Genomic DNA, 21,123 nt, shown 5'->3' with positions numbered 1-21,123 from the left:
GTGGACTCCAGCACCACTGATCTGTGTGAATGTATTAGTGGGTAGTCTACTGTAGGCATGGAGTTATGGAATGCACAATGAATATATGTGAGAGGGTGAGAATTTTTATTAAGGGGATGGGGGGAGTTGCTATATTCAAACTACAACATATTGTTTATCTGCCACATTATGGTATGATCATTAGTTACTTTACTTTACACATACCCAGTTAAAATTGCATACGAGTGTTTTGTCAGGATCATTTCTTTAAGTGCACAGGGATTCAAAGGGCAGGGATGTAGAGGCCTCTTCAAGGCTTTGTTCCCCTGACAGTGCTTTTCTCAATGTGTGTGGGTGGCTCGCCATGTGAGGATGTGTTAGAGGCAATAGCATAGGCAACGCTGCAGCGCTATCTGTGAATGTGTGCGCTTCTGTAGTGGCCTCATAGTGTGTATGTGTGTGTCTACAATTCTCAATTACGTGCCTGTAGATGTGCAGCAGTGCCTTTTTGAAAAGGCACTACTTGAGAGCTTGGTAGCTTGCGTGGGTGAAGGAGCGCACATGTACAGTATGCATGTGCTCAACTATTTTTGTTCATATCCAGTCAGCATTTGTGTCTTTTTCCACTTATTGCACTCTATTCACAACACGCACAACATGTAAGTGCAAGTGAACTCTGCTCCTCTGCTGATAGAGGGAGCATTGGAGTGGACCAGCACGTGCACGTTGCAAGATTTAAACTCACAGTACCTGATGTAGTTTGACCATAACGGGCCCGGTTTTTTCTTTCTCTTCATACTTCTCCACTTTGGACTGCAACCGTTTGTAGTCCTGCAGTGCCTGTTCCCGCCGTTTCACTGCCATGTTAAGGCTGGGGAAGACACCACTGTACCTGCACCAAACCAGCACACAGACAACCTTTTAGACATCTCTTGACACAACCAATATGGCACTAAACAAAACAAAATACACACAGGCACACAAGCGTGAAACACATGCAAACAAAAAACACCCAGACACGCACACCAGAGTGCTCAAAAAAAGATTGAAGAATTTTCTGGGAGAAACTAAAGTTACTGAAATCATTAAAGAAGCTTTCCTTGCTCTATGAAATTTGTAAGATAGGATGCAATGCATTCTGCATTGCATCCTATCTTATTAAAAGTCATTAGGAATTAATAAAATCCCTATGCTCAACATCTTATTGTAGAGGTACTCTCAAACCCCAGAGGACAGCTCTGCATTAAGCTTCCTCTAATCTATTATCTAATTACTGTAGTTCAAAATGGCATGAAACAATTCATTTTGTGACAATTATCATATTCCAAATGAAAATATATTCTTGCAACGAGAAACCTAGTCTTCAGCACTAAAAATAGGAAAACACTCATCTGTAACTTAGCAACAGGAGTCTGAGCTCCATCCTGGGACTTGTTGCACTGGTTTTGTGGCGGCTTTTAATGGGAAGAAGGAATACTATATAGAGGAAATATTCAACCCAATATTTAGTAAAAGAATAAATAAATAAAATGAAAGTTAATGGATGACAGATAACATCTAAACTAAAAAGAATAAAGTATCACCAAATGTATGCACCGTTAAAATACAGTATGCTTTGAAGGCCCAACATTTTTTCTTTAAAGCGAGGTAGTTATGCTCCATTTTCAATAAAGGAAATAAGACAACTGCAGCAGTGCTGAAAATGAAAAGCAAATCAAACTAAGCAAGAAGAGCATTAATAAACCTTTTTTTTTTTTTTTTTTTTTTTTTTTAAACCTTTCTAACAAACCAGTGACAGTGCTTTTAAAAAGCCAGCCACAAGATTATTCACACAGGTGTCTGGCTATATGTGAGTCAGTTATAAAAACAATTGTAACGAAGAGAGATACAGCCTTTTTGAATGACTCATTTAAAGCATTTCATTAACTGTGTAGGCACACAACTACAATTCTTTATTATGCGCTCCTCCGTCCATAGTGTTGCTGGCCACAAAATGTGTGGGCTTCATGATTTACGTTCCTCTCCATGCGAACCCTTGCCCTGCTCTGTGCAGCAGATGAGGGAACCACTGAGAACCTGTGGACTGATTGTGAAATCCTAGATCGCAGCTGTGTCTGCCTGTGCACCTTGACAGAGGGCAGGAGGAGGAAGTAGAAAGTGATGTGAACTGAGGCTCAGACAAGCAGGGATTGTTTACTACAGGAAGTTGAGCAAGGAGTGGTCTTGTTTGAGTGACATCACGGAGCCCAGCCCCGCGGCCCACGCTCTACCGCTATTTATAAAATACCACTTTGGCCCAGTTTATGGCAGGGGTGGATGCCGATCCTCAAGTCTACTATCTGTTCCAGTGTACACATACTTGAAGAGCCAAGGGATTATGTAACTGCCCTCTAGGCATGACTGCTCTCCAACACGATCCTATTGGTGGATGACAGCAGCAAACCAGCTTTCTGGCTGATCACATTCTTAGCAGCGCACTTCACCTGACATCACGGTGCGATTTCCTCATGACACACCATGAAGGCCTGCTGCTTGTGCTCCAAAGTGGGAAAACACAGCAAGCAACTACTATGTTTCAGCACACTGAGAGACTTAAAGGCCGCTACTCTCCTGACGCTGAAGGAGAAGGAAGAGGCAGACACAAAGCCAACTGGTTGTTAACCCATTCCTGTCATTTCCATGTGGGGTGTTGATGTCTCACGGTTACATTCAGGGCTCTATGTGTCCAGAGGTTTTAGTGATTCAGCTGTGTCAAAAGCTCCCACGCGAGAATATGCAGCAGAGGACCTGGTTGAAGGTGAATATACAAACTTTGTAATGATAGTTTGTTCTTTCCCTCGATGTCCTGGCCCTGGCTGGACAACTACCGGTCAGCCGGCTAGGTCTGCATTTGTGGTCTTGCCTAAATGAGCTGGCTGTGGGCCGCAGGGGGGCCAAGGGCACGCCACTGTCCATGTGACAGGTCAGGGTGTGGTGAACAGGCTGGACGGAAATAGCATCTGGGCCGGAGAGTGTGTTTATGAGCAGCTGCCAATCCACAGACAGGCCAGTCTGACCCATCGGCCAAGCCCAAGTCTGGTCTAGACACCCTCGGTCTAGGAGGCTGGCTGTCCCTCTTGACTATCGCGACGCCACCATAAAAACTCACTACTGCAAAAAACACACAGCAAACCACAAAAATATGGCAAAGGTAATTGTTTATGTGCAAATTACCAGCTCCAATGTGTCACAGTCTCAGATGAAGACTTGAGAGTGTCATCATGTGGCAAGTTTAGTTAAAATATGTCTGCTGTTAATGTAAAATAAATACCACCTGTTTTATAAATGGTATAAGGGCAGTAGGCCATGGGAACTCGTGTGTGTGTGTGACGTACATGTCAGAAGAACCTCCTTTGTCTCAGCAGAAGGAGAGTTTGATCTGCCGCGACTTGCCTTGTGCTTTGTTGATCAAAACTCAAGACAACTCATGCAGCCTGGATACATGATACAACAGATACAATGGAGAAAAAAGATAGAGGACTTCACACATAGCAAACATTGCTATCTGGGCATAAAAAAAAAAAAAAACGTCCATTACAAAAATTCCACAACAAAATGAGACAAATTCAACCCTTGCCCACAAAGATGCATTCACCCCACAGCTAAGGGCCAAATAGTCCCGTCAGCCAGGCCTCGCAACCTGCTCCAGAGTCTTACTCTGATTGAGAGGGGTGAATGAGGCTGGTCCAGTCAGTGTTAAACCCAGGGCAGAGGTTCCAAAACAGGCTTGACTTTTGTCTCACCCACAAGAGCAACGGAGCAGAAAGGGCTAGGTTAGTAGGCCGAGATAACACAAATGCCTCAATGCCCACGCACTCCCCTCCCCTCCCTTCCACTCCCACAAACACAGTGATGTCACTTAGTGACCCCGCTGAGTAGATAAAATTCACGTCAGGGCCTGAGAGAGAGAGAAGTCGGGGGAGTGGAGGGCTCCCTTTTTTGTTTGTTTACTGTACGTTTTGCCACACTAAGTATGAAGGATGGATGCCAAAATTTTAAATAGCAATCACACATGGACACAAGCACATACCTAACACACGTACATAACACACACGCACACACACGCACCCCCCCCCAAGTCAAGGTCTTCCATTAACATTAACGTTCTTCTTTTCAACTCTTCTCTAATTCTCTTTATGACACAAGATCATCAATAGAATATTTTGAGACTAAGTAAACAATGAAAAATATTCATTAGTGATGGACTAATGGAATCTTAATGGAAGCTTTAAAGTATAGTAGCTTTTGTGTCTTAGTTTTCTATAGAGGACACTCATAAACTAATAACTAATAGTGCTGTGTTTTAAAGGAGGGAAAAAGTTAATGAAGAGGTCAGTTTAGCTTGGCTTAAAAACTCATTTACGAACTTACTTCCTCTGCTCTATTTCAGAATCATATAAATGCCTAACTTTACGGTCTAAAATACCATACTTTGTAAGACAGCGCCCCCTCCAAATGTAGGGTTGGAGTTTGTGTGTATGTTTGTGTGAGAGTGTGCACTGTCCTGAGACAGTTCTCCTCCTCAACCAATCCACGGCTCTGGGCCCAGGAAGCTGGGACCTTTGCCATATTCTGAGCCTGCCCACACGTCCGCCTGCCGCCCACCAGGAAGAGGAAATTAGAACCATTCCATCTTGTCATTGCTCCGCCACCAGAGCATTTGAGGAAGAAAGGGCTTAGCGCACACTCACAAACACACAGACTCTGACCCAACCCATTTATGTTTTATGGAGGAATCTCTTCACCTTGGTTATTTTGAGAAAAAAAAAAAAAAAAGAATTAACTGGCTTATAGGGTTTAACATAAACTTGCAATAGAAACATACACACATGCTCTCTTACACAGCATATGTCTACTCTCCTGGGAGGAGCCAAGAGGAGGAAGCAAAACCTTAACAAGCGCTCCGGAAGACGAGTGGGATAGTCCAACCACTCCCTTCAGTATGTCTGCTTTGCATGTGCACAGTGTGAGTGTGTATGTGTGTGTGTATGTGTGTGTGTGTATGTGTGTGTGTATGTGTGTGTGTGCGCATGTTTGAAAAAGTGAGGCTTAAGGAATGGAATAGCACTCACAGCCTTCTCAAATGGGCGCAAGCATTAGGAATAGGAACCAAATAAACTTTCTTCCAGACACACTACCACCACAGCAGCACCACTCACTCCCCAAGTTCATTTTTACAATCTGTATTACCACACTGCAGTCCTTCCTGTGGCCCTGCACTACCACTGTGAAGAGCAGAGCTGGGTCAAATAATAAAAATGTTATGGGGCACGGGGCGTAATCTGCCCTGAGTGTCATTATGGATTTACCACATAATCCACAAAAACTGAACTAAATTGCCTTTACAGTACTTTCATGAGATTTTGCAATGCATTTAAATTCACTGTTTGTGTGAAAAACTCCACCACTCTGCAAGTCAAAACAAACCCTAAACTTATCGTCAACAACTATTTGACCCTGGTCTAGTAGAGCGAGACATATAAAGCTAACCCTTACAATAGAGCGGTAACAAGAAAATAAAAATAAAAGCAGAAGTACAAGAAATCAAGATAGACACTTACTTTTTCAGAGGATCGATGACGGTCTTCTGCATCTGGTTGACCTGTGATAAAAAGAAAACAACTGTTAACATAAGCAATAAGCGCCACTATATCAAGGGATGTGACATCACAAATTGTTATTTGTTGTCAAATTGAGTTACATCAAAACTGAAGTGGGAACAAAATAGCTTCAACATCTCTCACTCATTAGCTGCTAAATAATGCCAGTGCACAAACATCAACAATTGTGTATATATTTTAAACAGAGCAAGAAAAAAGGAGAGGATGGGGGCTTGCAAAGAAACTTTCGTGACGTTGACTCTTTTATTGTACACAAGCCCCGAGGAGAAACCCCTGAATATTCATTGAGCTTGAGATACAAAAGGATGGAACTGTCAGGGGACGGACATGAAAGCAAAGCCCAACTGATTTCAAATCCTGTGGAGGGTGGGCTGCCTTACAAGATGAAAGTTCTTTTGCAAACAAACATTTTAACAATAACAGTTTATATTTTCCTGCATTCTCCTTCTGGTTGCCAGAAACGACAGGGGAGGGAAGGAGGGGAAGGGGGGGTGTTAAATGGAAGTAAATGAACATCTCATCTCGAGGCCTCCAGCCCCGGCACTAAGTCTCATCGACAGAAGTTGGTGCACAATTAATAAAGTTTCCAGCGTCATTTACATTGCAGATTTGATATGACTGTTACTACTAGATCTTCGAGCACGACAGAACGGTAAGTTAACCAGGCAATCGAGTCAAGTGAAGAGTAGATGCTAAGAGCAGTGAAGTGGAATTTAAAGCAGCGAGATGTGAAGTGACAGCAGCATGAGAACAGCGAGCAGCTCCACTAATCATATGTTCACTCGCTATTGGAAGGACAGTCAATCACACAACAAGGAAGCCAGATCGCAGCTGTGCCTTGTAAAAATGCCCTGACCAGCTATGAGAACATACAGCAACACCCGCTGCTTCACACCGGCAGATTTCCAAGTACAAAATGGTTGATTGTGGTTTGAGGGAAAACAGAGAACCAATAACAAATAAGTACATGGGAATTCACATTTTCTTTGTTTTACATATTCACACCACCCCACATCCCCCCGCTCCCCCCCGACTTGAGCTGCGCTGCTGCTTCTAAGGTGAGAGCATGCAGCGAGGAGGGAGAACAACAGCGGCAGATTTGCTTAAGCATGCTGGTGCCCTCTACCCTCTGCCCCTTCCCACAGAGAGGGGGGGGGCAGAGCTATTCCTTGGAGGCCCAGCAGAGCCTGAGGCCAGCGCTCAAGCAGTAGTCTCCATCAGTGAGTCACGGGGCAGAGGCCATCCTGGCACACAGGCCTCCCAAAAATACACACAGATCGCAGAGGAAATCAATATCCCTCCAAACGGAGCATCCTCTACTGCGCTGCCGCCATCTACACTGGGGCTCAGCTTCGGCAGCAGTGTGCCGGCGGGGCTGTGCGCCCTCCTCAGCCCCAGAAATAAACACACAGACCTGGGCCACTGCTGCCTTCATTATCGCTGCACGTTTTATCTGCTGGCTCTCTCACTTGCGGGCCCTGCGGCGGAACATCTCGTCTCAACACAGAGAAGAGCAAAGGGTGGATGCTTTTGTGTCTGTTGTGCCGGAGCAATAGGGTCTACTGCTGGTGCCGTCAGAATCAACAGTCAGCTTGAAGGGAGAAGCTGGAGTAGTGTTCGAGAGCACTGTGCTGGATTTTAAACACCTACCAAACCTGAGGTGATATTCCACATAGCAGGCTGACCAAAAAGTGTTCACAATCACTATTTTGCCTTTAGCTCACTTTTAGCCACTCTACAAAAAAAAAGGAGCCACACAGCCCTGCCCAAACCTGGAACTGAAGATTGTGTTAGGGCGGGGGGTTTTATTTAGTAAGACTGAAAGAAGTGCAGAGAGAATCAGGTGTGACCTAGCTGTCAAAACCCACTCTGGATGAAAGTGCGTTTAAAAAAATACAACCACGTCAATACAGTTGGTGACTGTTGTCCTCCACAAGTGAAAAACTGTGCTGCCTAGCTGAATCACTGTTAAACACATCCCAGTCACAGAGCCAAACAGGAAAACTACACAGCATGATGAAATGAAATCACAACTATATACTGTAAAAACAAGCTGTGCCTTTTGCTACTGGAGACCGCTTAAAATGTGAAAGTACAAAATCACATTAAAATGAGAGGTGAATGAGTTGATGTGGGTACTGAGGAGAGCTATGCAAGCTCAAGCAGGATCCAGTAATGGCCTGACCTCTCAGGTTTGGCGGAGATAAAGGTTACAATTTTAGCTAGAAGGAAAGTCAGAGGTAAGCAGGGAGACTTTGGTGCTGAAAGAGTCTTCAAATGTTGGTCTTCAAAGTGGAAAGGATTTAGAGTACCCAACATCACTTCTCTATTGACAGCCATTTGGGCGTGGCAGCACTAATGAAAATTTCTCTGAAGTTCCAAATTCAAAGAAAGTGAAAATTAAAGAAATAGCTTATTTGATATTCTATAAAATCTGAAGAATGTGAAAGTTACTCTATACCGAAAACAGTCTAACTGGCAGCAGTGCTCTCCTGGGCACTCGACCAAGCCAAGTCCTGGAACATACGCACCCCGGGTCACAAACCCACACGCTCAGTCCAACCCACATTCTACTTTGTCTAGTCACTCAAAATTACTCCTGTAAAATTTGATGAGCTGTGAGCAAAGCCAGTCTGAAAGACTGGTATGTTAAAGCTACAGAAGAAAGGAAAGAAACTAAAGTTTCACACTTTCTATCAAAGTAGAAAAAAAGTTAACATGACAATATAACAAAAATACAAATCTAGTGTCTAACTGTCTTTGTGATGAGATTTATTTTTAAAAAAAACAGGTTTCATTCATATTTCAAAATTGATGTAAATAGTTTTAACAATAAGATAACATTTCTATAGGCATTTGGTTTGTAGCATGGACATATATCTTGGGGAAAAGGTTCAATGGAAAATGAGTCCAGTTTATGAGGTTCAACTCAACCCAATATGTACAAATGCAGATGGTGTGCTACTCCTCAGATACTACACTACTATTTTACCATGAAATTTTTAAAAAAGGACTTTTTTTAGGAAGGTATTCATTTTCTCCACCTTGTTAGATCACTGTTGTGTAAAAGGTTATGAAATCATTCTGGTACACAACTAAATGTGAAAAGAAAGGGGAATATTTTTATGGCAACAAATGCAAAAAGCCCAGAACACCTAACAGCAGGGCAATGAGTCAAGAAAACACAGATGGAAAAAAGTCAATCGGTATATGCTTTAGTGTGATCTCCTGTGTTCGCCTGTATTTTTTTCCTCTTTAAAAGTCTACCCTTCACAGTGTAGCGCCTTGAGGATGCACACATGCAGTGCCACTATGATTCACATTATAACTACCTGTGGCGATTTTTCTAATCAAAAACCTGAAGTGCACCCGGCAAATAATCTGAAAAGGCCTGACAGCCAAAGAGGAGATCTTCACAAAGTACAGCTGTGAGAGAGCCAGGCAAGAGTATGCTGTGCTGCTTCGAGTTCTGAGAAGAAATGTCTGCCTGTCTTATGGTTGGTTGCCCCTTAGGACAAAACACAAGAAGAGTGAAAAGCACAAACATTACAAGAAACACACTCTGAATCAACAAGTACTCTAAATATCACAATACAGTAAAAAACAAAACAAATGCTGCAACGCAAGTGAGAGAAGTGATGGACCACAGTTTTGCCACACTAGCGGTGTGGCTCTATGGATGGCTTTGGCAGTTTGGGTCTGCCTGTTGGATTGTCTGTCTTTGGTGATTCAAGCTGATTACAGTAGCTCTTCTACATGAATGAAGAAAACAACTAATTGTAAATTTTCAACACTATATTGGGTGGGGTGAACCATCAATGTGAAAAAAAGTGAAATGAAGTCAGATGTTTGTGTCAGTAAGTAAGTAAAGTAAATAAGTAAACAGACTTGTTGTTCACTACCCAAGCAGCACGTTATTTCTATGAATTTCAAGGTAGGGCATATATTCCTGTTGAGAAAAAGCCTTCCCATTGTATGAGTTATTTTAGACACCAGTGAGTCACAAATGCATCAATTTTCACAGCTGATAACCAGTAGCATGAGCTTATAGAGGATGATGCCACAGATGCTTTTCAAAAACAGCAGAAGGAAAGACATATGGATAGTTTTTAGTCCACAGGCTGCGCAATATTGACAAATATGAAAACATGCATTTTGAACAAAAACTCATCTTGTTTCCTACTTTGTATGTCTGAGGAAAGACATTTCCCCTGGTACCAATCGAATGATATCAGTGCCAATGGCAAGTGCCAAGAAAACAAAGCACAGAAAGACAGCAAAAGAGTGAGATAACACACAAAAAAATTTAAATCTGAAAGACTGTGGGGTTGAGCCTGACCTTCTCCTGGTTGAAGGAGTCCATCCTTCTCATGGCTGTATCTAAAGCAGTCATGGAATCCAGGAAGGCCTGGTCCTGCTCACACAGCGGGTTACTCAGCAGGTCTGCAGAGATCTTCACTGCTGCTTTGGACATGGCTGACAAGACACACACAAACAAAGCAGAGGACACTGTTAAAACACACACAACTAACTTTGTGAAAAGACAATCATACGGCCATATAAAGGGTTACTTACCTCATCTACACACTCTTCTAGTATTAAAATCAACACCAGATTTTCACATTATTCTTCAACCAAGAGGGAGATTTTTTTGTGGATTAGACCAAGGCTTAAACCGTGTCATCAGTTTCGGTATGCGCTGGTATGTGCTGGTATGTGCTGGTATGTGGTAGGCTCTTCAAATGTGAGCTTTCGGGAAAGAACTAAAGAGTAAAAGTAGAACTGCACAGTGCTGCCCCCATTGTAAAAATCTATGGGGGTTGGTGAGGCTAGCTGCCGTGTTGAATATTCACCAGAGCACCAAGAATCTTTGCAATGTTTCTACACTGACAGCACCAATTACTGTTAATCTGCACTCATGCCACTTTGTTTAGACACAGAGCACATATCAGATTAAAACTTCATAGTCAAAATGAATGAGCTTCACTGAGGAGACACAAGCTGACAGGAGAGGCTGTAGTAAAAAAATGGCTTCATGGACCAATTTTCAACTAATCCTTTATTGGGGTGTGGCGTTTCTGCATCTCTCTCTATTTCACATTCATAAGTAACAAGCTGCGTGATTTGACATCACCTAGTATAACAGAGACATGCTGATTTCAGGGTCATGAAAATAAAAAAGGTGACCTGAGGGTAGTGTTTTATTTATATGTATTAGTAGTGTGCAAACAAGTGAAGCTGAAGTCTCTTGTAATCACCTGGGGCTGAAGGGAGATGAGCAATTTCTCAGTTTGAAAAGCACATTTATCCCTGCCACTTTCTTCGCCTTCTGTTACTTAGTCTAATTGAAATTGTGAACCAGAGTAGCCCTTAAAAGATATTATCGGCCCTCACCAGCTAATTGGCAGTGAGTTCAATAGAGCTCTGCATATCACCACCCTTGACTTGATAAATGATGGTCGATATAGAAAGCAGTGTATTAAATGCATTGCTGACATGCAGAGTACGTCCAGTTCTTTGTTTGGTTAGCAGTTGGTGGAGACGGGACCTGTGCAACAGATGGAATCCATTAACGATAATGAGGGCCTGACAGCTATGACACTTTGATGATGCAGACATCCATATTCCAAAGCACAAAGGAGAGGAAATGAAGAAGCCTCTCACTCCTCCATCCGTCCCCGCTCCTCCACCCCCACAACTGACTACTTACCACAGGCCATGTCTACTGATGCTTCCCAAATACACAACTCCAAAACCAACAAATAAGCAAATAAAAAAGTAGAGTAAACATGGTTTCTGTGGCTGACAAATGCACGACTAAATGAAGGCAGAGATGGTAGACAAATCGAGCCCTAACTGAACATTGAATTTACCAAAACACACACACTAAAAGATTAAGGCGAAGGCCCAAACCAAATGTCTTTCTAGCCCTGAAAAACCTGCCAAGCAACAATCAAGTACGTTGGTGAACAAGTGGAGATCAATGGCACACCCGGCGGTAACACACAGGTTTGGTGGCAGCACACACCTAAATCAGCCTCGGTGCTTTTCTTCATGTCCTTGTGAAGCTTCTTCGTCTGATCCTCCAGTCTGTAAGACAAGAAGAGGAATGATTATCAGCCAGCTTCTGGTCTAGTAATACTGTAGAGCATCAGTAACACTGAAAACAATGGGAAATATGGGCTGAAATGTATAACAAACAGAATTAGTGAGAAACAGAAAGGGGAAAAAGTGACAAATGTGATTAAAAAATAAGTACACCGTCTTCACCCCCATATCATAATTACTCTATATACAATTCAAAATCTATTCTATCCACTCAAGACGTGTTGACATGGCGAAAGAAAAGATCTAAACCAAAAACCTAGAAAAGGAAATTTGCATATGCATATATATATACACACATACATAAAAAAACATGGTTCAAGAAGGAATTACACATTTCATTGATTCCACATAAAATGTTATTATAACATCCGTTAGCTAATTAATAATACAGGAAATCCTTTTGTTACTGTCAACTACATTTGTGCTCAAAAGCATTAATGTCTTCAATCATTCCACTGCACATATTCTATTGATGGGTGTTAAAAATGGCAATTACCAGACTATGGAGGCTGAAAACACACTATTCATTATATCAATTAAAGCAAACGAGGGGTTTAGAATCTCCCCTGAGACTGCTGTCATATCACTTCTCCTGGTTTGATGAAAAAGGGAACGTGGTGGGGTTTCATTTCCATCTTTGCTTTGAGGGATTACATTTACTAGGAAGACAATAGCTGTGTAATCCCACAGGATTTCTGGTGGGGGCACTATGGCCACTGGCCACAAGATTTAAAGACAGTGGTAACACACACGGCTATGCAAACCAAAAATGGCAGTCAGTTGCCTCCAAATACAGGGTTCTTGAAGTTTTTTTTATTATTGTTCAGCAGCTGGGAAACAAACAGTGGGTTACTCTAGCATTCCCACAAGTGCATTAACCAAACATGAATGTGCCTGGTTCTCTGCTCCCTCAACACTGGCTGCTTAAACTGTTACACCTAAGGAATAGGTGTACCTTGAAATTATTATTATTTATCATTAGCATTCATTTATCAGTGAAGATTTTAATGACCACAGAACACATAGCGAGTTTGCTCACACAGCTCCACTTCATAAAACAGTGACAGGACAGTAAAGGAAATGTTCAACTCCAAAAAAGGACAACATACTGTGTTATCATAAAATGAACCAAACAGTTCGTGCAGTATAATCCCATGAGATTTGAAGCCAAATAACATCTTAGTTAAATACAGACATTTCTAAACTTCTGAATAACACAGTACAATCATAACACAGGCATTTTGGGGTCCTGGGCAAGTGTCAACAACAGCAGCAGCAAAAAAAATATTTTGTAGTATCAACCCATGTCAGATTGCATTTGAATTATTTAATAATTTGAATTATTTAAATTGTGACGGCAATTTCAGTTATTTACTCATTTGATGCCCTAACAGGGCTAGAAAGGAAGAAGTAGGTTGTAAGGGTAACTAAAATATTTATTATTTTCTATCATAACGTGTCCTCTACACGCTTTTGTTTGTCTTGACATTTTTTAGGATTTCACACTCAATCGCCACAGACCAGATGGAGGTTGTTCCAAAAATGTCATTAGCAGTAAATGATGTAACTTCATCCCTTATTCTTCACACCACCGGGAAAAAAGACATTCTGTCAGAGCAATCTCCACAGCAACTTCTTGCATTTCTCTCACCAATTAGATGTAACTGGGTTTCATAAGCCAAATCAGCCTTCCTCTAAAGCAATCAAAATATATATTTAGAAATAGATACTTCTAATTGTAGACGATGCTACTCACTTCAAAGTCAGTATTATTAACTTCAGGCAGGATTTAGTCAGTATCTGATAATTAGAAGGGTTCTTCCTGTTTCCATAATGTTGGTTGCCCAACGCACATGTAGACCAGGAAAATAAATGTGTTGTTCATGTTCAGGTTGTGAAAGATCAGACAATCTTCACAATCATCACAAATTGCATTTCTGTTTTGAGTCACACCTGCAACTAGCAAATTGCTTCTGACATTGTTAGAAACATCTGGAAATACTGGTGTGATCAGCTTTATCCGTTCTGTCTTTCTGATGGCAGCAAGTAGACACAGTTAAATTCACGCGACATAACCAGACTTTGTTTTGAATGCCAGTGGAGTCAATGGAGGGCATCATGTAAAACTAAAGCAGTCTTGTAAATTGTCTGACAGTTAACACTGGAAAGTAATGAAAGGAGACAAATAAGAGACGAGGAAAATAACAGTATAACAGTTAAACCCTGCTAGTCATGGAGCTTGGGCTGCGGGATAGAGGGTGAAGGAGTCTCACCATGTAAACAAACAAGCATGCTCTGAGAGGTGTTCTTGTGGTGCTTGTTTGTGCATGTGAGACTCATGTTCCAGATAGTACCCCCTACTTTAAAATGTGTTGCACAATACTCTTGCATCTTCCCTACACTGTCAGCACTGACAGTGAGACAGCCATTCTGGATGAGCGCCAGGTGAGCCTGGAGTCTCTCTCCAAAAAGGTGCTAATGGAGCAGCCTCGTGGAACAGCTGCTGCTCCTTGTTCCAGTGCCCCAATGTTGGGCCTGTGCAGCCACAATCACCTAGCCACATCGCCTACTGAAAACTGGAAAGATACTACTGCATTTCATATGACTTTCACACACAAACCCTTTGTACGACACTAGAGAAGGAACAGGCACACATCTGACCATTCACACCAGAGTCCCTTTATAACCATGTCGGGCACTGTACTTCCATGTAAATTACTGCTTTATTTACCAACTGGAGTGGTCTGGTTTCAGTACATTAGACATTAAGAGAGAGACATAGACAGTGCTTCACTCTCAAAAGAATGTGTTAGTTAGTTGCAGACCAGGAGCTTTACCTGTGTTAACTTTTCCAGATTTTTGGATCCAAAACAAATTTAGGAGCACACTGTTATCTTAGACTAATTTAGCCTGGCTCGTAGCTCATAAGGTATTGCCAGAAAAAGTCTGCAACTAAAGATTACTTTCATTATAAATTAATCTGTCAATCATTTTCACAATTAATCAATTTTTTGGTCTATAAAATGTCAGAAAATTGTGAAAAATGTCGACCAGTGTTTCTCAAAGCCCAAGACATCCTCAAATGTCTTGTTTTGTCCATAATCCAAAGATATTCAGTTTACTGTCATAGAGGAGTAAAGAGAACAGTTGAGAAGCTGAAAATTTAGGAAATACTTTCAAAGAAAAATGACTCAGAACAATTACTCAATTACCAAAATAGTTAGTGATTAATTTGATTTAAGTTACTGTAAACAGGAACTTTCTTTCCTCGGCAGCATCGAACACAATACAAAACCTTAAGACTATCAGGCTGCAACCTGAGCATCTCATCCATCTCACAGTACTGTAGCTATACTAAACGTGCCACACACACACACATTTTACACGATACTACCAGGCACTGGGGGAAAAAAAAGGATAATATTTTTTTAAGAGAAGATAACAATAGTCATATAAACTATTTTTATTTTTTTATAATTTAACGACGAAAATCATGACTCATGCCTAGGACGAAGCAGAATAATTCATGGCAAAAAAAAAAAACCACTCTTACATTACAACATGTTCATCTTGAAAGGTTGGTTGGATAGCTCCAAAAAGGTACATAAAACAATGTTTTAAGACAGTTAGCCTCAAGCTGCATTGCATGTTTTTGTTTTGTGTGTGTGTCTACATTAGAGCTTGACAGGTATTTAACGGGGGCGAAAAGATCGACTGACAAGTTTATTTTTCAAACTTACAATGTCCAGCTCATTACATATTTTAGTCATCTCTCCAATAGAGACAGGAATCTCTTTGTGTCGGTCTGTCTGTTTGTATTTCAATTATGTCAGGAACCGTTCATCCAATCGACTTCAAACGTGGCAGGTGTGTTGCTGCGGACCCAAGGGAGGCCAGTGTCATGTTTGGTGCAATTTGAACATGCAACACATTCAGAATTAATAAATACACTGGAAAACAGCACTGCCGGTGCTTAGTAGCAGTGACGGTATATGTTGTACGTATGAATATGCTGATACGAAGAGAAGTGCTGAAGATCTAGCAGTAACTCCGCAACTGACATGTTGTTTACATGTTATTCATGCTGTAGGTCAGGGGTTGCCATAAAAGTATTAGTGTCTGGTTAGCTCAGTCAGTAGTGCACAGGTCTTTCAATCAAGCATGTGCGTCCCGGCGATTGATCCACATCCATCAAACTATGGATCCTTATTTTCATTTCCCCGGAATCCCCAGTTAGAGGGAATTCCTGCGCTTCTCATTCAGGGGAATCCAATCTCATATTTCCTGAGGTTTTTTTCCTTCCCCCAGAGGTGTGTTAAGCACGCCAAAGACTCTTTTGAATGTCTTTCAGAATTTTTCAAATTAAAAGCTCTCAATTCAACTTGACATAAAGCATTGCCGCAAAAAAACTATATCACGCTTTTATTTTGTAGGCACAATCACTTAAGAGGAAGTGATTATGTTTATAACTGTTGCTGTCATGACTAAGATCTATTTCAGCACCAGCCACAATCAGGGCATTTATTTCGTTATTTATGTATTTATTTATTTGGCCGCCTATTGTCGACCGCTGCTGTAGGTGAAACCAATGTGAGGCGCACATTTTGAACAAAAAGCAGAGGGAGGCATCACATCAGCCCCTGTGAACGGGCACTGCACTAGTAATTAACAAATGTAATGGTTCCTTATGAATGTTTATGTATGTAATGTTTGTGTAAAAAGTGAAAATTAAAAAATCAGCTGATATGCGACTCAAATATTGACATCAATATTGGCCTCTTGTATCAGTCAGGCTCTAGTTTAGCTATGTGTAGGGATGGAGATTGTTCATTTTTATTGATACCCTTATTGAGACTGCTTAAAGATCTGATTCTTTATCGATACCACTATCGATAGTTTACTATTATTTATTGATGGTTATTTGGTAAGACCAGACCAGACCCAACATGCAGGCATGAGGTAGGCCTGCACGGTATGGGGAAAATATTCAATGTACCATAACCTTATATATTGAGATGACATATCACTTGTGATAAATAAACATATATTGAAGTGTACATATTATCGGCCTGGTTGTTTTTAATTTAATATTTTAAATACAGCTAAATGTTGTTTCTAGAGCAGCAACATTAATGTTTACAACAGCAAAGTAACTCAATAACTTTATCTGACATCACAAGTAGTGAGTGACGTTTAGAAAGAACAACATCAGTCTGTATCAGTCCCTCTTCCTCTCTCGCTGGCTGCAGGTAACGTTACCAGGTAGAAGGAGGAGCGGCTGCTTTGTCTCAGCCAGCAGCTGAGCATCAGAGTTTTTAAGACTACAGACCAGTCTGTTCTCCAGACAGACAGCTTTCTATTTAGCTTGTTTTTAACATTTGGCTAATGCCAAGCTAGCGTTAGCTGTGCTTGTATAAAACATAGAGGATGAGATACTGAGGACAGATGATTTAATTAACCATTTCTACATGTTTAACGTTACCTTACAGACAGGTGCATTGATAAAGTATTGTCTTTTTACTTGCGAAGGTTTTATTGCACGTACTTACAGTAACGAGCGTAGCTGTACCGGGTCCTTTTGGAACCGGGTCTCGATCCCCATCCCTAGCTATGTGCGCACATGGCAGTTATACTCATTTTAGATTCAATATTATTAATCCCACAAATCACAAGTGAAGTTAGCTTTTTTCCAGGGGGACAGAATTTAAAAACAGGAATCATCATGAAGCCTACCAAGGATACAGTATTTAGGCCACAGATGCAACATGATGTGTTGATATGGATCTCTAGGGTGGAGAATCTAAATGTCTGTACATGCCTGCAACTCTGACTCATCTATAAGGTCTATTGGCACCACACCTTCCTGATAATGGGCCCTCCTACTCAACAAAACCTGAGAGGAAAATGGTGCTCCCACTCATTCTGTGGGGCCCTCAGGGAGTTTCTATAACTTTGGCCTCACAGTAAGAAAAGGCCCGGCCGTACCGAGTTGTCAGTTCTTGGGTGCTACAGTGTGCTGAACCCCTTTCGCTTTTGTTTCATAAAAACACTGATTATCATGTCACTCAATTCGAGGTAGACAGGTTAAATAATGACCGTCAATAGTTTATAAATTTACTTTTTAGTTTAGGCTTTAAGTTACTTGTAAAAAACCTTGAGCATGTCTCCATCCACAAATTAAATCATTTTATTATTTAAATATATTTTCATGAAGCATTTACAGAAAGGTTCATAAGATTATAACTTCTATCTTAAATGTAGGTTTATCAGAAATTAAAGGGAATATCTAATGTAAGCTCTCTTTCCACCATAGCACAAACGTGGGTCCTTTCACAGTTCACTGTTGAGAAAAACAAGTGACCAAACACAGCAGGGACTGGCAAATTGTGTGGGACAAAGACAATGTATGTACAATGAGGAGCATGTAAAGTGTGAGTTTCTCAGAGTGCTTTGTAAACATGTTAAAAAAAAAAAAAAAAATTGTTAGAAACACTCACAATTGTTAATTGTATAACAAACATTTTTAAAAAAGTTTGGATTATAATGCATTCATTTACGAGAAGACCTCCCAATGTTTCCAGGTTCACAACATCTTTTTACAGTGTGACTGGTACATATTTCTGGCTTCATACTTCCCTGACTAGGAAATGCACGATAACAGATATATATTTTACAATAATTAATACAATCACTTATATTAGTAGTACAGCTTTAGTTCTTATTATTACTTATTATCTTGTCAATTAACAAAGGAATACAAGGGGGAATTGCTTCATACATTCCACACAGACTATTGGTTTCTTTACAATAACATTTTATTTCTAAATACATTTAAAATTAAATGTTTATGATTAGAGCTTTTTTGACCCAGATAATCAGACTACTAAAAATAAAATGCATTATGTGGGCACAGATATGCTGTGGGAGAAATCACCTTTCACCAAACTGAAGGCACCAAATCACACAAACTCTCCAAAGAGATATGAATACCACATACAGAAAACTTCTTTGGAAGTCTACCATAATGTAGACTTTGGTTGAGAATGCAAACTTACTTTTGGAGCTTGTCATACTCTCGCTCAAAGTCTCTTTCAACCTAAAAACAAAACAAAAACACATTTCATGTCAAATTCTGTTTCCATTATTTAACATGTGTGTTCATTTTAATTGTTTAATCACAGCTTATTAATAATAATCACAAGGTATTCAGATCCAGATTAAGATTTCTTTATTGAGTGCGATGCTGACGGTGGATTCCCACATATAAAATAAACATGACAACAAAATTAAAAATATAAAAAGTTTGAGCTAAAAACATAAGTTTCTAAATATACAAAAGTAATAATATAAAGTGTGTAAATTACTAAATCTGTGAAAACAATAGATAAAAAACAGTACAATAACGTATTTCTCTACAGGATATTGCACATTTGCTGAATTGCAGAGGCCATACGTACAGGCAGTGCAGCGGAGAATATACATACACGCAAGGTACAGTTACAATGTAAACATCTGTGCAGTCAAACACAATAATCATACAGCGCTTCTAAGGTAATACACTTTCCAAGAACTGTGTCAGGAATACATTTGTTTACAGTTCCACATCAACTGAAGGAGTTGAGGCAAATTATACAGATGGCAAATTAAAAAGTAGCCACATGGTTAGAGATATAATGCATACTAACAACAACCAGTGCTTGTTTGTATTCTGAATGAATGATGTTCATAAGTTGTTGCAGTCTCAAGGCTCGCGTGACCACTCAACCGTGGTTCAATGGTTTACTCTTTTACCTTTACAACAGCAGTTCCTGGCCCGTCCACTTTCTTAGGAACAGGTACTTTTTCAGGGACACAGGGACCTCAGCTATAGAACTATAACTCCACCAGGTAAAATACTTGAGTACATCAACTTCCCAGGGTCAGCAAGGGCTTAGACAGTTTGTCCAACTATGTCTCTAAAGCATGCCAAGCAGGTTACAGAGGCAGCATGGGTTCCTGTCTTGTGGTTCTGTGGGCTCCTGGATTTAAACACAGTGGCCAAAACAACGAGGAAGGCAGTTGACACTTTGTCTCTAGCGGATCATCGAACCAGGCTGCCTCTAACCCACTCCCTGGTTTTTGCCTAGGATGGCACAGGAAGCTGGAAACCCAGTCTGACAGTGACTGCCGGGCCACAGACCCATTACGCTGGAAGTGGTTTTCTCCAGCAAGGACAACGCCCACTCACTGTCACTTCAAGGTAACCACCTCTGCCCCCTTGCATGGCCAGACAAATTGGCACTCTGATGACATTATTTAGACTACTATTCATGTTGTATATGCCATTTGTGAAGCTGAATAACTACATCTAAACCTTTGCAAAACGTTATTTTTTTTATTTTATAAATACTGCCCTACAGCAAGTTTTGATTTATTCATTTACATAAACTTGGTTGAATTTTAGGCATTAAACCTTTTTGAGCAAGTCAACTTTTGTTCCAGTGAGGGACTTACAGTTTTAGAGACAATCTGCTTCTTTGGTTGTCCAGTCTTGAAGGGAATCCTGAAATCACACAAAAAGAAATGTCAGGTAAGCATAAGCAACTGGAAAAGTTCTATCTACAAAGGAGGAATTTTTAGATTTTCATCAGTTGCATGATGGGTGACTAGAGGTTGGTACGGGTGAACAAGTGCCTCTTTCAGATCCCTCATAAAGACAATCTGAAGCTGTTAATTCCTGCTTCTCCGGATTGTGCTGTTGAGGCCACGTACATTAACTTCATGTCATCACTAAACACATCTGGTTCCCATTGTAGGCGGATATCACTAAACAGAAGTGGCTGTCCCCTCTTCTTAGTGTGGCTTTACCGAATGACCCCGGCTGGCAATCAAAAACAGATGCACTCGCTATATTGTAGATCAGAAAAATAGTAGGGCTATTTCACAGTGTAAGGCAGATACCCTAATACATCGGGGCTCAAAAGGGCACAGCCAGGACAATGACTTGCTTTTAAAAGAAAACTTGAGACCAGTGCTACAAATCAATCAGGAAACAAAACATGTCATAGGGTTTAGAGTAACTACAGTAGCTGCACCTAATTTTCAGAATGAAATACAAACTTTTCTTCACTCTTGTAAGACAAAAACACACTGACTCTATTTTTGGGTAAAGAAACAGAGACATATTCTTTCTTAGTTAAAACACAATCTTTTATCCCCATTTCAAAACCTTGGCTTTGCCTTAATAAGTTGCTGCCGAGCATCAGAGTGCTATGGGAATACATGAGACAGAAAACACTGCCTTGCCAATGTGCCTGGCTGTGGGTTGTCATTGATGTCGCACTAATAGCCTGAAATCTAAGCTATATGATGGACAGTTGCTGCTGACAGGCAGGGT

At 40.8% G+C, this 21,123-nt stretch overlaps 1 protein-coding gene across 1 annotated transcript in view; it reads right to left on the bottom strand.

The window, feature by feature from the left end:
- The window catches only part of bin3 (bridging integrator 3), a 33,073-nt gene that overhangs the window by 4,428 nt on the left and 7,522 nt on the right, over nt 1-21,123 (bottom strand). Inside the window, exons 2-7 of the mRNA XM_046033758.1 lie at nt 20,241-20,289; nt 18,803-18,843; nt 11,668-11,729; nt 9,979-10,115; nt 5,580-5,620; nt 730-871 (exon numbers count right to left, since the gene is read on the bottom strand). Coding sequence (XP_045889714.1) covers nt 730-871; nt 5,580-5,620; nt 9,979-10,115; nt 11,668-11,729; nt 18,803-18,843; nt 20,241-20,289 — 472 coding nt within the window. The remainder of the gene's footprint in view (nt 1-729; nt 872-5,579; nt 5,621-9,978; nt 10,116-11,667; nt 11,730-18,802; nt 18,844-20,240; nt 20,290-21,123) is intronic.

Source organism: Micropterus dolomieu, linkage group LG21 (assembly GCF_021292245.1).
Source record: "Micropterus dolomieu isolate WLL.071019.BEF.003 ecotype Adirondacks linkage group LG21, ASM2129224v1, whole genome shotgun sequence".
Lineage (NCBI taxonomy): Eukaryota > Metazoa > Chordata > Actinopteri > Centrarchiformes > Centrarchidae > Micropterus > Micropterus dolomieu.
The sequence above is the reverse complement of the archived record's forward strand: the minus strand, read 5'-3'. Positions and strand labels throughout refer to the sequence as shown.